The sequence below is a fragment of the Buceros rhinoceros genome, unplaced genomic scaffold (assembly GCF_000710305.1).
Source record: "Buceros rhinoceros silvestris isolate BGI_N320 unplaced genomic scaffold, ASM71030v1 scaffold29781, whole genome shotgun sequence".
Taxonomy (NCBI): Eukaryota; Metazoa; Chordata; class Aves; order Bucerotiformes; family Bucerotidae; genus Buceros; species Buceros rhinoceros.
In genome coordinates, this window is record NW_010393355.1 from 1,746 (window position 1) to 14,713 (window position 12,968).

Below are 12,968 nucleotides of genomic sequence, written 5' to 3' on the forward strand. Positions count from 1 at the left end.
CAGGAATCTAGTGTAAGATTTTCTTAAATACCATTTTTAATTAGCTTTTTAGTTTTTAAAATTTAATTTAGTGGTACTTTTTCTGCCAGACATAGCTAGCGCTATAGCATAGATCCCATCACCTGTGGGGATTTTATGCAGGAAAGGCCATCTATCTGTTCTCTGGAAATCTGTTTTTGCTCTCCTCCTATCCCTTCCTCAGATGTGTCATGGAAGAATGTTTCCTTGAGTGTGGGGTTCTGCTGAAGTTGTATGCTCCAGTACTGGAGACTATGCCTGTTGCTGAATTATCAGAAATCATTATGCCCATTTTTTCCTTTATATTTTTCAAATTCTGCTTCTATGCATTTTTCTTTAAATAGTACATATGTTCTTTAAAGTTACTCATATTGCTAGAATTCTCTCTATTCTTGGAGGAAAGAATGAAAGAAGTCAATTTTCATTTTCTCAGTCGGTTACGAAATTTGGAAGAAAAATATATTGGTAATTGACATGTTCAAGCAGAAACAACCGGACATGTTCGTGCTTGGTGACAGTATTCTATTTATGGTCACTTCTTAAGCTGAAGGATTGAATGTGCTATATCCCCGAGCACTAACACTGTTAGTCTTTGAAAAACGGAATGATGTTTTCTGAGGTCAAACCGAAAGATCTGATTAAAATTTTTGTTTCTTATTCCTTCCAGGCCTGTGAAAAGGCTGGAATTCAGATACCTCGTTTTTGTTACCATGATCGTCTCTCTGTTGCTGGAAACTGTAGGATGTGTCTTGTGGAAATAGAGAAAGCTCCAAAGGTATTGTATATGTTGCACAGGAATTGCAATTTTCTCCTATGCCAAGTAGAGATTGTAGTTACTTACTAGTTCGTATTTTAACCCATTATGTACCATTGACGTCTGTTGTAAAATAGTAGTTGACTTCAGCAGTATGAAGAAATCTATGCAGATAGCTGAGGCGTTCTTTTGGAGTTCAGTCTTGGATTACGTGTTTACGTTCACATGCAAAACCCCTTAGTTCACCTCAACATAAATTCCCCAGTTTGAGCTTTGCACCTCTGGAAATGTTGATGGAAGTTGTGATAGTCTATCTCGTGAAGTGGTTGAAAAGTAGGAGAGATTAGTTTTCAGGGCAGTTTTTGTTAATCTTGAAGTAATTCTGTGAAGAATTTTATTCCAGGGCTCTTTGCAGAGGCTTTGTCCAAATAAACGTCTCATAAATGATGCATACTCTGAAGTTCAGTTCTAGAGGTTTACCATATCTCTGCTGAATCGCTTTGATATGCCTTATATGTGTTACAACTTTCTTCTTGCTGCAACTACTTGAACTGGAACCTGAAAGTGTAAAATTTTCAACTTTAAAAATAAAAAGATCGTAACTAAGCTAACATTTTTCTATAGCAGATTATTAATAAATATTGCTTCTAGTGACTTTTATTGGTTAGATTTTTCTTCTTTTTTTTCCTTGCAAATGTCTTTTTATTTCTACAACATGTTAAATTAATAACAGATGCCTATGGAAGAATTAAGGGGGAGGGAAAGGTTGGAGTTTGTGCATGTGTTGAAGAGAAATATGTTGTGTTCATGCTTGCTTTTTATGATGATTACAGCCAGTTGCTGCTTGTGCCATGCCTGTTATGAAGGGCTGGAACATACTGACAAACTCTGAGAAGTCCAGGAAAGCAAGGTACCTTTCTTTTAGTCTTCTACAGCTGATAAGTTGTAGTGTCTGCTAAATATGTAAAGCTGACATTAATGCTTGAACCCAACAGAGAGGGTGTAATGGAGTTCCTGCTGGCAAATCACCCATTGGACTGTCCTATCTGTGATCAGGGTGGAGAATGTGATCTACAGGTACAACATCCAATTAAACTGTGTAGACTTTTGTATTAATACTCTTGTCTTAGGTAAAATTGTGCTTCCCAGCAGCCTGGATATGTCTGGTTTCTGTTGTCTATTCTAGGACCAATCGATGATGTTTGGCAGTGATAGGAGTAGATTTAGAGAGGGAAAACGTGCTGTGGAGGACAAGAACATTGGCCCATTAGTCAAAACAATCATGACTCGGTGTATACAGTGCACTCGGTGTATCAGGTAATGTCCTTTATTTTTCACTGGAGAGAGTATTGAGCAGGCATATTTATACCAGTTTGTTACTTGTGAAAGAAACACCATTGGGGCAGTAATTTTTTTTAATATTTATTTATTTTCTGATCGTACTGAAGAATTTCATTTCTGGTAGGGACTGATAGCTGGTTTCCCAGAACTACCAGACAGCTGTCATGCAGGAAATAGAGAGATGGCCAAAACATGAAAGTGAAATGAGAATTCTACAGGGCAGAACTGGTCTCCTGGTGTTAGTGCCAGAATGGATTTTAAAACAGTAGGTGACTGAGTCAGCCACAGTTGCAAGATTTATTTATTCTTGACAGCCTGTAGTAGCTATATTTATGCTGTTCTGTAGTCCTGACATTCAGTACCAGCCAACTTGATCCAGGTGGAAAAGAATACAGTGTACCTGCCTAGTTGTAGATATAACTTAATTTGTTGAAACTAATCTTGGACTGCAACTGTGAAATTCACAGAGCACTGAAGGGCTCTGTTTTTTCATTTAACACCACCTAATTTTTGAAGCCCCGTCTGAATGAAACTTTGCGGATGTACAGTCCTTTGTGTGATGGCACTGACTAATGTGTCTGAGCACTCTTTTTTTTTTCTTTCAGGTGTATGAACTAAGGCTAATGTTTTATCTTAAGAAAATGAGTTAAGGGATGAAAAATGTGCTATATTGCTGTTGTACATTCCAGATTTCTTTTTCATTGTTTTTGCATCAACAGGTTTGCTAGTGAGGTTGCAGGGGTAGATGACTTGGGAACGACTGGAAGAGGAAATGATATGCAAGTTGGTACTTACGTTGAAAAAATGTTCATGTCTGAGTTATCAGGAAATATTATTGACATCTGCCCAGTTGGTGCTCTTACCTCCAAGCCATATGCCTTTACCGCACGCCCATGGGAGACAAGGTACGTATCTGTCCCGGTTTGGGCTGTATCTTAATCATACTGAAAAATGCAGCTTTATCTGTTTCTGTCATGTGCTTTGTCTTATAATTCCAACTAGGATACCAAGGGTTTTCTCTTTTTCTCTGATTTTTATTCTCTGCCTTTGTGTTGTAGACTTTTCCATAGACTGAATCTAACCCAAATTCTGTTATTACTCACAGCTCGCTCAAAAGTAAGAATGTTACAGTTTGTAAGCTGTTCTCTTATTTTTACCCTAAAATGTTTTGGACTTGTAGGTTGTGCTGATTGCTCGGTAAAAAAAGGTGTATAAAGAAAATTCACATTCCTTAACTCAGTAATTGTTGAAGATATTGTTTGAAGTATCTTGTGAAATCTTTATCTAAATCTTGTGTATCTTTATCTAAAGCTAAACCCGCAGCACTTTATTTTTTGTTGTTTTGTTTGTAATGCACTCTGCTGCTGCTTGTATATAGAAAACTGCAAATGGTGTATTTGTTCTTTTAAACAGGAAGGTAGAGTCAATTGATGTTCTTGATGCAGTTGGAAGCAACATTGTAGTGAGCACGAGAACTGGAGAAGTAATGAGAATTTTGCCAAGGCTCCATGAAGATATCAACGAGGAATGGATATCTGATAAAACCAGGTGTGTGGGAGGTGTTCGTACACGTCTGTGTATTTATGCACACATTAAAGGCACGCTTTGCAGAACCTGAAATATGGACAGTAACATTGACTTGGGGATTCTGCTGTTAATATTGTAAAGCTATAGTGAAGAATAATTGGCAAACAGTTTTTGGGGTAATATAATTGAAGTTGCTGAGTTTTCTAATGTTTAGATTTTTGTAGCTTTTTTTTATAGTAAATTTTTATTTGTATCACAGATTTTTTTTTCTCGCTTTTGAGAAGGAAAAGTTTAAGAGGAAAATATTGCATTTCTTTTTTTCTAATCATTGCAAGTTGTTAGAAAACTCAAGTCTGAGAAAATATTTAGTATACATAATTACCTTTGTCTTAGCTCTTTAATAATATTAGTGGTGTTCACTTAGGTTTGCTTATGACGGTCTGAAGCGTCAGAGACTTACTCAGCCAATGATCAAAAATGAGAAAGGACTATTTGTTTATGCCTCGTGGGAGGACGTATTAACCCGCATTGCTGGTGTGGTAAGAACGGTTCTCAATATGTGTAGCATAATATATATAATGTATTACACACGATACTTACAGTATCATATAATACACGCGTATATTGTATAATACATATTAAAATTATTAATATGAAAACAGTTATATAGAAAAGGGCTTTTTTTCTTTAAGGCTAGAGGGAAGCATTTGACTTCTAATCCATTGTATTTCCACCTAAAGTTCTTTTGAGTATTATTTCTTGTTTCATGGATTAGAAATGAAGAACTTTGTCTTACCGTGATTTCATTTGGGGCATTGGGAGATAAATTATTTTTATTTAAATAGAAAACTAAACTGTTCCTTCAGAAATTTAAGAGGAAGCAACTTTCCTGAATTACTCTGATCTGTCCAAAGACTTCCTAGACTGTGCTATCACTTTTGTGTCAAAGCCGTTAATTTTGTATTACTTATATTTGAATCATGCTTGCCTCAGTGTTTCCTCTGTGTCGTGATTGCATGACTGCTTTGCATTTTGATTAAAAATTTTATGCGGGATGAAGTAGAATTGAATAACTGTAATGGAACTTTCCTGAAGGATGTTTTTGCCTGCAGTACGTTAGCAGGTTTTGTTACAAAAGCTATTGCTTCTCAGATAATACCTCTTAAGATAGTTTACTACCTGAGCTCGTGTTATGGAAGTTCATATTTTGTCTGCACTGCAGCTTCGTTAAAATCAAAGCATTCACCAGTCTTCCTCTCCTCACCTCACCAAGTGAGAATTAGCCACATCTGAGCAATAACTCCAGTGGGAGAGACCTGCGCAGAATACAGAGAGGTGTTCTTTGCTTATCGTGAGTTCTGAAGGAGCTGGAGTTGCTGCCTTGACGATCAGTTTGTGCTACTGCTGGCTCTGGCACATCCTAATGTAACAAACACGTACTTGGGCCAAACGGGAAATTATTTATTTTGCTTACATTTATACTTCATGTCTCTTCAGCTACAGGCTGTCAAAGGTGAGGAAGTAGCAGCAATTGTAGGAGGACTGGTAGATGCAGAAGCACTAATAGCTCTGAAAGATTTACTGAATAGAGTGAATTGTGATACTCTCTGCACCGAAGAGGTCTTCCCTACTGCTGGAGCTGGGTAAGAGTTTGGGCAAAGTTTGTGTGTAATTAGTATGTTAATAAAGTTTCCAGTCTGCAAATCATCTCATGGTAAGATTCCGAAATGACCAAGGATAGCTATTGCTGATGCATTAGCAGGATTTGTTTGAATTTGCAGTATTCATTCATAAGACAGTATTTATGGATTGTGAGTTGATGAATAGTCCCTACTACAGCAAGAGTTGCACATTTTGCTGTATGTTGGGGCAGTTGAACAGTATGCTGCAGTTGAACGGTAGGCTACTGAAAGCCTACTGTTATAAGTTTGATAATTTTGTCTTTGTGACAACTACAGTACAATTATGATCTTGTAAACCCTGTAATAGCAGACGAAGCTTATGAAGGCTGACAATAACTGTAGGAAATATCCACATTCTAGTTCCTTTAATGTTTTGTTGTCTCTGATACTCAGGAAAGAGAAAAACTCTTACTTTTTATTTGGGTTAGTAATTTGTATTGAGAAATCTGTTCTTTCCTTTTCTCTTCCTAAGATGAAAAAATATTTTGAGCATCTAGAATCTTTAACATATCTTCATTCCTTCTCTTTACTGAATTCTCATCCTTTTTTCTTTCTTACATCTTTTTGTTATAGCACAGATTTACGCTCTAACTACTTGCTTAATACCAAGATTGCCGGAGTGGAGGAGGCAGATGTCCTGCTTCTGGTTGGCACTAATCCACGCTTTGAGGCACCGCTTTTTAATGCTAGAATCCGAAAGAGGTTTGTATTCCTTGGTGATGAGTAAGCATGCAAATCCATCTGGATGTGATACAAAGCTCAGGTGGAGCCACAGGCAGTCAGGTGAGAGTGTTCTTTCAGACAGACTCACTGGATTTAGTTCACCTTTCAGTAAAGGGAATGGTGATGTGTAGAAAAAAGGGCTCTCTTCCCCTGTAGTGTATAGCTGTGTTGTTCATTCTCACTTTGGCATTTTATGTAAGTTCATATACTCAGACATTTATCTTTCTGTTAGATTACAGAGACATCTCAGATTTTCTGTCTTATAGAAGTTTGTTAAAGTATATTCTTTAAAGAATTATTTTCAGCATCAGTTTGAGGGTTTTTATATTGTTGTAGCAAATCAGACCTGTTGATTTCAGAAGCAGTCATTCATGTTTAATATTTTCTTTGGCAAATAATGTGGCTTTCCCAAACTTCTGAATGTAGCTAATTCAGCTTTAACAATTAATTATGTCTGCAGGAGGCAAATGAGGTTTATAAAAGCACTGTCCTTCCTAATGCTGGGATCTTCCAGAAATACAACATATTAAACAATAGTGGCCTTAAAATTTTCAGAGGAAAAAGTGCAATGAAATTTATGAATGATTCATTTATTTTTATGTCTGTGCTAGGAGAAGCTGTGTAAAAAAGTTTTTTTAGATTTTTTAGTTTTTCCGTTTAATAAATAAGTGGATTTCTAAAACTGTGAGCACTGTCAAATTCAGAATTCTTTCAATCTACAAATGATTTTTTACTTCAATTCTGAAGTAGCTAAGAGTTAAGTCAAGCTAAATAAACTTAATAGTTACGTGTAAGTGTGGCAGGTTTTTTCTGTGTTGTTTGATTTTTTGCCTAACTGGAAAATACGGTTTAAAGTTGTAACACCTCATTTTGTGCAACCTTCTTTTGCACGGAACAGGCACAAATTTGAAGAGAGGAGGGAATTGAGTTATGAACTTCTCATGTAAAGTGTGTTACTGTTCTGGTCCCAGAAAGTACATAGAGAAGTATTCCTTCTAAAAAAAGCTTAAACTTGCTCAACAGTCAGAATAATACTAAACTGCATGTTACCAAAACAATGAGTGCTGTTTGAATTCCTTTGAAAGAATTTGCTGCCTATTTCAAGTTACTGCTAAAATTATAATTAGTGGCTTTGGTTGAGTAAAACTCTGTATTTCTTTGATTTTTTTTTTTTTTTTTTTTTTTTTATAAAATGAAAACTCTTTTTTTTTTTTTTTTTTTTTTTTTTTTTTTTTTTTTTTATAAAATGTTTGCTCTGTCTTCAGCTGGCTTCACAATGACTTGCAAGTGGCCCTTGTTGGCTCTCCTGTGAATTTGACCTACACATATGATCATCTAGGAGAGTCCCCACAGATACTTCAGGACATTGCTTCTGGAAAACATGCATTCTCTAAGGTACACACAACTTAAGAGGGTGACTGTTGAAATTCAGATGTATTGAAGAATAATCTGAGTTTCCCACAGAGGTTGATTTGAAGAGAAGTACCATGTTGTATATGGGGTTATTTGCTTTTAATCAAATGCAGATATGAGATAACTATTAGTGTGCACCCAAGAATGGTTTAATATATTCAGGTGCATAAAACTTTGCATGGCAGGAAACTCCTGGAATATTTCTTAGTATAAAACAGGCTGTTTCAGCTGCTGCTGAAACTATCTGCTGCTCTTTAAATGTCTGGTTATCAAGAGTATAGTTGTATATTGACAGGGAGTAGTCTACAGCTTACAGCAGTTTCTTATGGCTTCATAGCTCTAAATGGAACAATGACCTTTTCAGAACTGTAGCTTTGCATGGAAGACTTAAGTAGATATTATGGGATTTACTGCATTATCTGCACCAAGGATTGTCTTCAGAGCCATGGAATGAATTTCTTGACTCTTTTCTTGCACAGATCCTCGACCAGGCCAAAAAGCCAATGGTGGTGGTAGGTAGCACAGCACTGCAGCGCAGTGATGGAGCTGCCATCCATGCTGCCGTTTCTACCATTGCACAGAATGCCAGGACTAAGAGCGGTGTTGGTTCTGATTGGAAAGTCATGAACATCCTCCACAGGTTTGCTATAAAGCTTTTTTGGGAGCCACTTCCATTCACAGTAGGCCTACACAAGTTACCACAGTGTACGTGTGCAGACTTCTTTGTGTACGCACAAGAGGCTTGTCGCATTAGAACCTGTAGGGAATATAAAAAACAGGAGTACAAACTACCAAGAAAGTTTTAATAAAAATAGGTTCCTTAACGTGGCAAACATTTCAGGCCCTCCACAAGATTTTATTAACCTGTTACATTTAAATGTAGGATTTAAAGTTTAAATTCAGGGGTATAGAATACAAGAGAGCTTAATAACGTACCATAGTGCTCAGTAGAACACAGCAGACTGGTGTTACTTACTAAATGATTACTTTTTATCTAGAGGAAGGAAAACAAAATGCCAGGAGTATTCAAATAATATGGCTTCTTAGAATATTCCTTTTACTGTGCAGTTTAACTGAGTAGTTAATAGAAAAGCTTCAAAGCTTTTAATTTCAGGACTTTTGATCTTAGTCATTAACTTTATTGTGGTATTATTCCTTCTAATAGGCAAGCTTCTCTTGGGACAGTCCTTCCCCACTCTCTAAGACTCAGTCTGTCAAATTGACATACTCTGCAAAGGGAAAATTTATTTCAGCAAATGTAGTGGCGTGCCCATTCAGAGACTCAACAATGTCCTTCTGCCAAATGCAGCTTCATTGACGTAAAACTAGTATAGCAAGAGCTTAGTCCTCTGAAGGTAACTTGAATATAAAATCCTGCTGTGAAACTGAAACACTGAATACCAGAACACTGATGAGGTTTTTTATGTGTGGTTTGGCAGTCTTTCATATTACTGACTTCCATGCACTATCCTCTCTACCTTAAGTGTAAAAAGCAGCTTAACTTTTTGGGACATGTATGTCTGACCATGTCAGACAAACATGAGTAACGTTGAAGGACCTGTACCCTGTAGAGAGACTCTTTTTTTCTTTTAAATAGAAGTGTAAGTCTGGCACCTGATTATGCAGGATTATGCAGTTCTTTGGAAAAGAAAAAGGCTGCCAGAAAATGAGTATGTCGTTCTTTTATTTAAAAGTATGTGTGAATAAATGGATAGTGATGAAATAGTAGTCTCAAGTCTTAGATGCTTCAGAGTAGCTGATGGTCCAGTAGTTGGTCTTTGATCTTCGACGTGAGTGCCCTGAATTAAAAGCCTGCTGAGTTCAATGCATAGTTGAAATACTAACCTTGGCATTCCAGATGACAAGTGAGCTGCCTGCCACTAGGCCCTGACCTGGAATGACTGCCTTTATTTTGCTATCCCATCTTAAATAGGTGAAATTCCCCATGGAAATTCCAAATGGCATCAGTTTGTCAAAATACAAAACCAACCTGATATTCTGTCAAATACTCTGTCAAAATTTTCAGCTGACTTGATGCATCATTTTTGTCCTGTCACTGTTAGAGAACTCTTACGCCCCTTCAAAAGATTTAGTAAAGAATAATTTAAGTCTGTTCTGATGGGAGAGGGAGAATTCTGAAGTGAAGTCGTAACGTGTTTATTCTTTCAGGGTTGCAAGCCAGGTGGCTGCTTTGGATCTGGGTTTCAAACCAGGAGTGGAGGCAATTAGGAAAAATCCTCCCAAAGTATTGTATCTCTTGGGAGCAGATTCGGGTTGTATAACACGTCAAGATTTGCCAAAGGATTGTTTCATCATCTATCAAGGTAATTAGTAGATGTAAATTAAGAAATACTGCTATCTAATAGCTGAAGAGAAAGCCTAAACAATTCTTACAAACATATCTGACCCTTTAATAAATTCTAGCCTTTATTTTCTGCCAAGAAAGTGAACTTCCAACACATGACTGAGATACGGGTTCCCTATTTATTAGGTAAAAATGAGAAACTGCTAATGGGCAATGAGGGAATATAGACCAGTTAGCAAAACAGTGTTGATTCCCAGCTGTTCTATCATACCAAACCATAGTCTTACCTTAATTCACTAAGCATCCTTGTTCCAGGAGCCCCTCAAAGCTGAGTGGCTATAGAGATTGAACTACCATTTACTGTGGCTTGTAGTCTGTTCTCTACAAAGTATTAGGCAAGTAAGACCTCAGAGCATTCAGCCTAATAGGCTTTATAGTACTGGTTAAATGAATATTAGAAACTCCATTTTTCTGGGAACACAGAAATTCTGTATTGTGTTAGTAGAGCATTTATTTTTATTTTGACTTACAGTTGTGTACTGTTTCCCCTCCGTGTATTTAGGACATCACGGGGATGTGGGAGCTCCCATGGCTGATGTTATTCTCCCAGGAGCAGCATATACAGAGAAGACGGCCACATATGTTAATACTGAGGGTAGGGCCCAGCAGACAAGAGTAGCAGTAACACCGCCTGGGATGGCAAGGGAGGACTGGAGGATTATTAGAGCTGTCTCTGAGGTACTGTTGCTGTTAGAAATTGCTTCTAATAAAAGTATACCGAGAGAGGTTAAGTTCCTTTTATATTGAAAAGTGTTTCCAAAAAAGAGGTACATTTTCAGGGAAATACATGACTGTAGTCTTAAGTAATGTTTTATACTGAATCCTCTGCTCATTCTGTGAGTTAAATCCTATCATTTCGCTCTTGAGGGTAGCACTAATCCTGTAGTTGTGCATGCTGTTGGAATGCATAATGCATAATTTGTCTGCAAATTGTGCGGGTCTTCGTGAAGTGCTTAGAGGAAATTTGTGGGAGAATACAGTTTCTTTTTAGAGAGAAGACAAGAACTCAGAACAGGATCTGGTACTAGGTAAGGGCAAATATGTGCTTACTATTCACTGGGAACAGGATGCATTGATAATTGCATCAATTTTTATCTCATTTGGTGGTATGCTAGGGGAAGTATAAGTGACATTCGTATGGAAGAAGAGTAATTTTTTTTTTTTTTTAAACCTTTGTAGAGCAACCAGGACAGCCTAGTTTTTTAACATGGGGAAGTCTTAGGTGTGGGCATCACAAGTCCGACATAATACTGTGACTTTGCTTCAGTTTGTGTAAATTGCCTGTAAAAACTGCCTGTGTTTTCAGGAGTGTAGATTTTCCCTGATTTTACTGTGTTAATGGATTGGTAATCTAAACCACTATGTATTAAATCTGTAGATTTGATGGCATTTCTTCCTGTGAATCTTTTAGTTGGCTGGTATGACCTTGCCTTATGAGAACCTTGATCAAATACGGAAGCGTTTAGAAGAAGTATCTCCTAATCTGGTTCGATATGATGATGTGGAAGAAGCTAATTACTTCAGCCAGGCAAATGAATTGTCAAAGGTAACCACAGCTTGATGTTTTTTAAATAAATGGTCCTTCTTCATATGTGGTGCTACAAGCATGCTTTGACCTGCACTGAATGCAGAATTCACTAAACAAAATAACAAGTTCCTATCATGAAGCTGACTTTCTTTTTTTATTTCCCCTTTCCTGCCACAGTTAGTGAAGCAACAGCTTCTTGCTGATCCTCTTGTTCCACCTCAACTCACAATAAAAGACTTCTATATGACAGGTATGTATAGTATGGCCTTCCCTTTCTGAAATCAGCAATACATTTTACTTAGTTTTACAGAAGATTCTAAGAAGCTATTTAAAACTTTCCACTAAGAAATGTAGGATTAGAGTCTTCTGAAAGAAACAAAGTTTTCCACTAAAATTATTCAGAATTTGGATAAAGCACAGACTTTTGGACTGTATTTTCAACTAAGCAATTTTCTTTATCTTTTTATGTAGACCTGTACTAAATTTCTTTTATTTGTGTCTGTGTATAATTTTGAAAATGAAGTTATAACGCACTGATGTGTTTTGGATTTTTTTTTTTCAGATTCAATCAGCAGAGCTTCCCAGACAATGGCCAAGTGTGTGAAAGCTGTTGTTGAAGGTGCTCATGCAGTAGATGAGCCAGCCAGCTGCTAGAGACTAATCAGACTGCTACCACCTTCATCCAAGTACTTGTTGCAGTTAACTCTTGTGACTGATATAAATTTTTTTTTTCCAAAATCTATTTGCTAGGTCTTTTTTTTTTTTTTTTCCTTCAGTCACATTTTCATCAGTTCAAATAGTCCCATATTATTATAGGACTGTTGCTGTGTCTGAGAGAACATGCAGCACTCACTGTACCCCAAGGCAGAATATGTGATGATTGTATACAAATAAATTATAATACCAAACAGTCCATTACCTATGTCACTCATACAGTTCACACTTCTTGCATGAAAAGAACTCAGTAAGCAACTCAGACTCAGGAACTGTCTCGATTTGCTGGGAACAAGTCTTCGTGGTAAAAATACTAGATTGTAATCTTCTTCCAGTGTATCCAGGTATCTTAATGCTAAGCACTGGTGAGAGTGTGAACGTGCGAACGTATTTTTGTAATGTGCTTTCAGAGCAACTTGTCCCTCTTTTGAGTCAAACATACTTGGTTTATGTTAGTGTTCAGACCTACCACTGCTTCCTCATATTGAACTGCAAAAAGATGAAGGTCTTTACACCATCTACTTCTGGTTTCAAAAACAGAAAAGATCTTGGAATTGTTTCTCTGTGTGCTTACCTTTTTATATCAAAGTGGAGGAAGGGATTGTGTGTGGTGGCTTTTGGTTGGTTGGGGTTTTTTTTTTAAGCTTTAGAATGACTTCAGACTATATGCTGGTTAATGTAAGTTTAGAAGAAGGGTAATGTCCTCTTCAATGGGCTACTAGGGTTTAGAGTAATACTTCAGGAATCATTCAAAACGAAACAGTATCATAAAGCCATCACTTCCAACTTTGCGGGGGGGGGGGAAGGGTTAATTTTGCATGAGGAAAGCCTAAATTTTTCAGTGTAGAATAATACTGAATGCGTGAGAATTACAAGGTTTTTAAAGCAGCAAATCTCTTCTTT

At 37.0% G+C, this 12,968-nt stretch overlaps 1 protein-coding gene across 2 annotated transcripts in view; it reads left to right on the top strand.

Annotated features, from left to right (window-relative positions):
- NDUFS1 (NADH dehydrogenase (ubiquinone) Fe-S protein 1, 75kDa (NADH-coenzyme Q reductase)) overlaps positions 1-12,276 on the top strand; it is a 13,434-nt gene extending 1,158 nt beyond the window's left edge. The window contains exons 3-18 of one of the 2 annotated variants that reach the window (XM_010144810.1): positions 686-793; positions 1,606-1,682; positions 1,768-1,849; positions 1,959-2,089; positions 2,833-3,018; positions 3,527-3,661; positions 4,065-4,179; positions 5,138-5,283; positions 5,896-6,024; positions 7,311-7,440; positions 7,938-8,098; positions 9,628-9,782; positions 10,326-10,501; positions 11,235-11,369; positions 11,529-11,601; positions 11,914-12,276. In XM_010144810.1, the coding sequence (XP_010143112.1) occupies positions 686-793; positions 1,606-1,682; positions 1,768-1,849; positions 1,959-2,089; positions 2,833-3,018; positions 3,527-3,661; positions 4,065-4,179; positions 5,138-5,283; positions 5,896-6,024; positions 7,311-7,440; positions 7,938-8,098; positions 9,628-9,782; positions 10,326-10,501; positions 11,235-11,369; positions 11,529-11,601; positions 11,914-12,005 (2,031 nt within the window). In that variant the 3' untranslated portion in view covers positions 12,006-12,276. The remainder of the gene's footprint in view (positions 1-685; positions 794-1,605; positions 1,683-1,767; positions 1,850-1,958; positions 2,090-2,832; positions 3,019-3,526; positions 3,662-4,064; positions 4,180-5,137; positions 5,284-5,895; positions 6,025-7,310; positions 7,441-7,937; positions 8,099-9,627; positions 9,783-10,325; positions 10,502-11,234; positions 11,370-11,528; positions 11,602-11,913) is intronic. The other variant, XM_010144811.1, reaches the window with a different exon arrangement.
- The last annotated feature ends 692 nt before the right edge of the window (positions 12,277-12,968 follow it).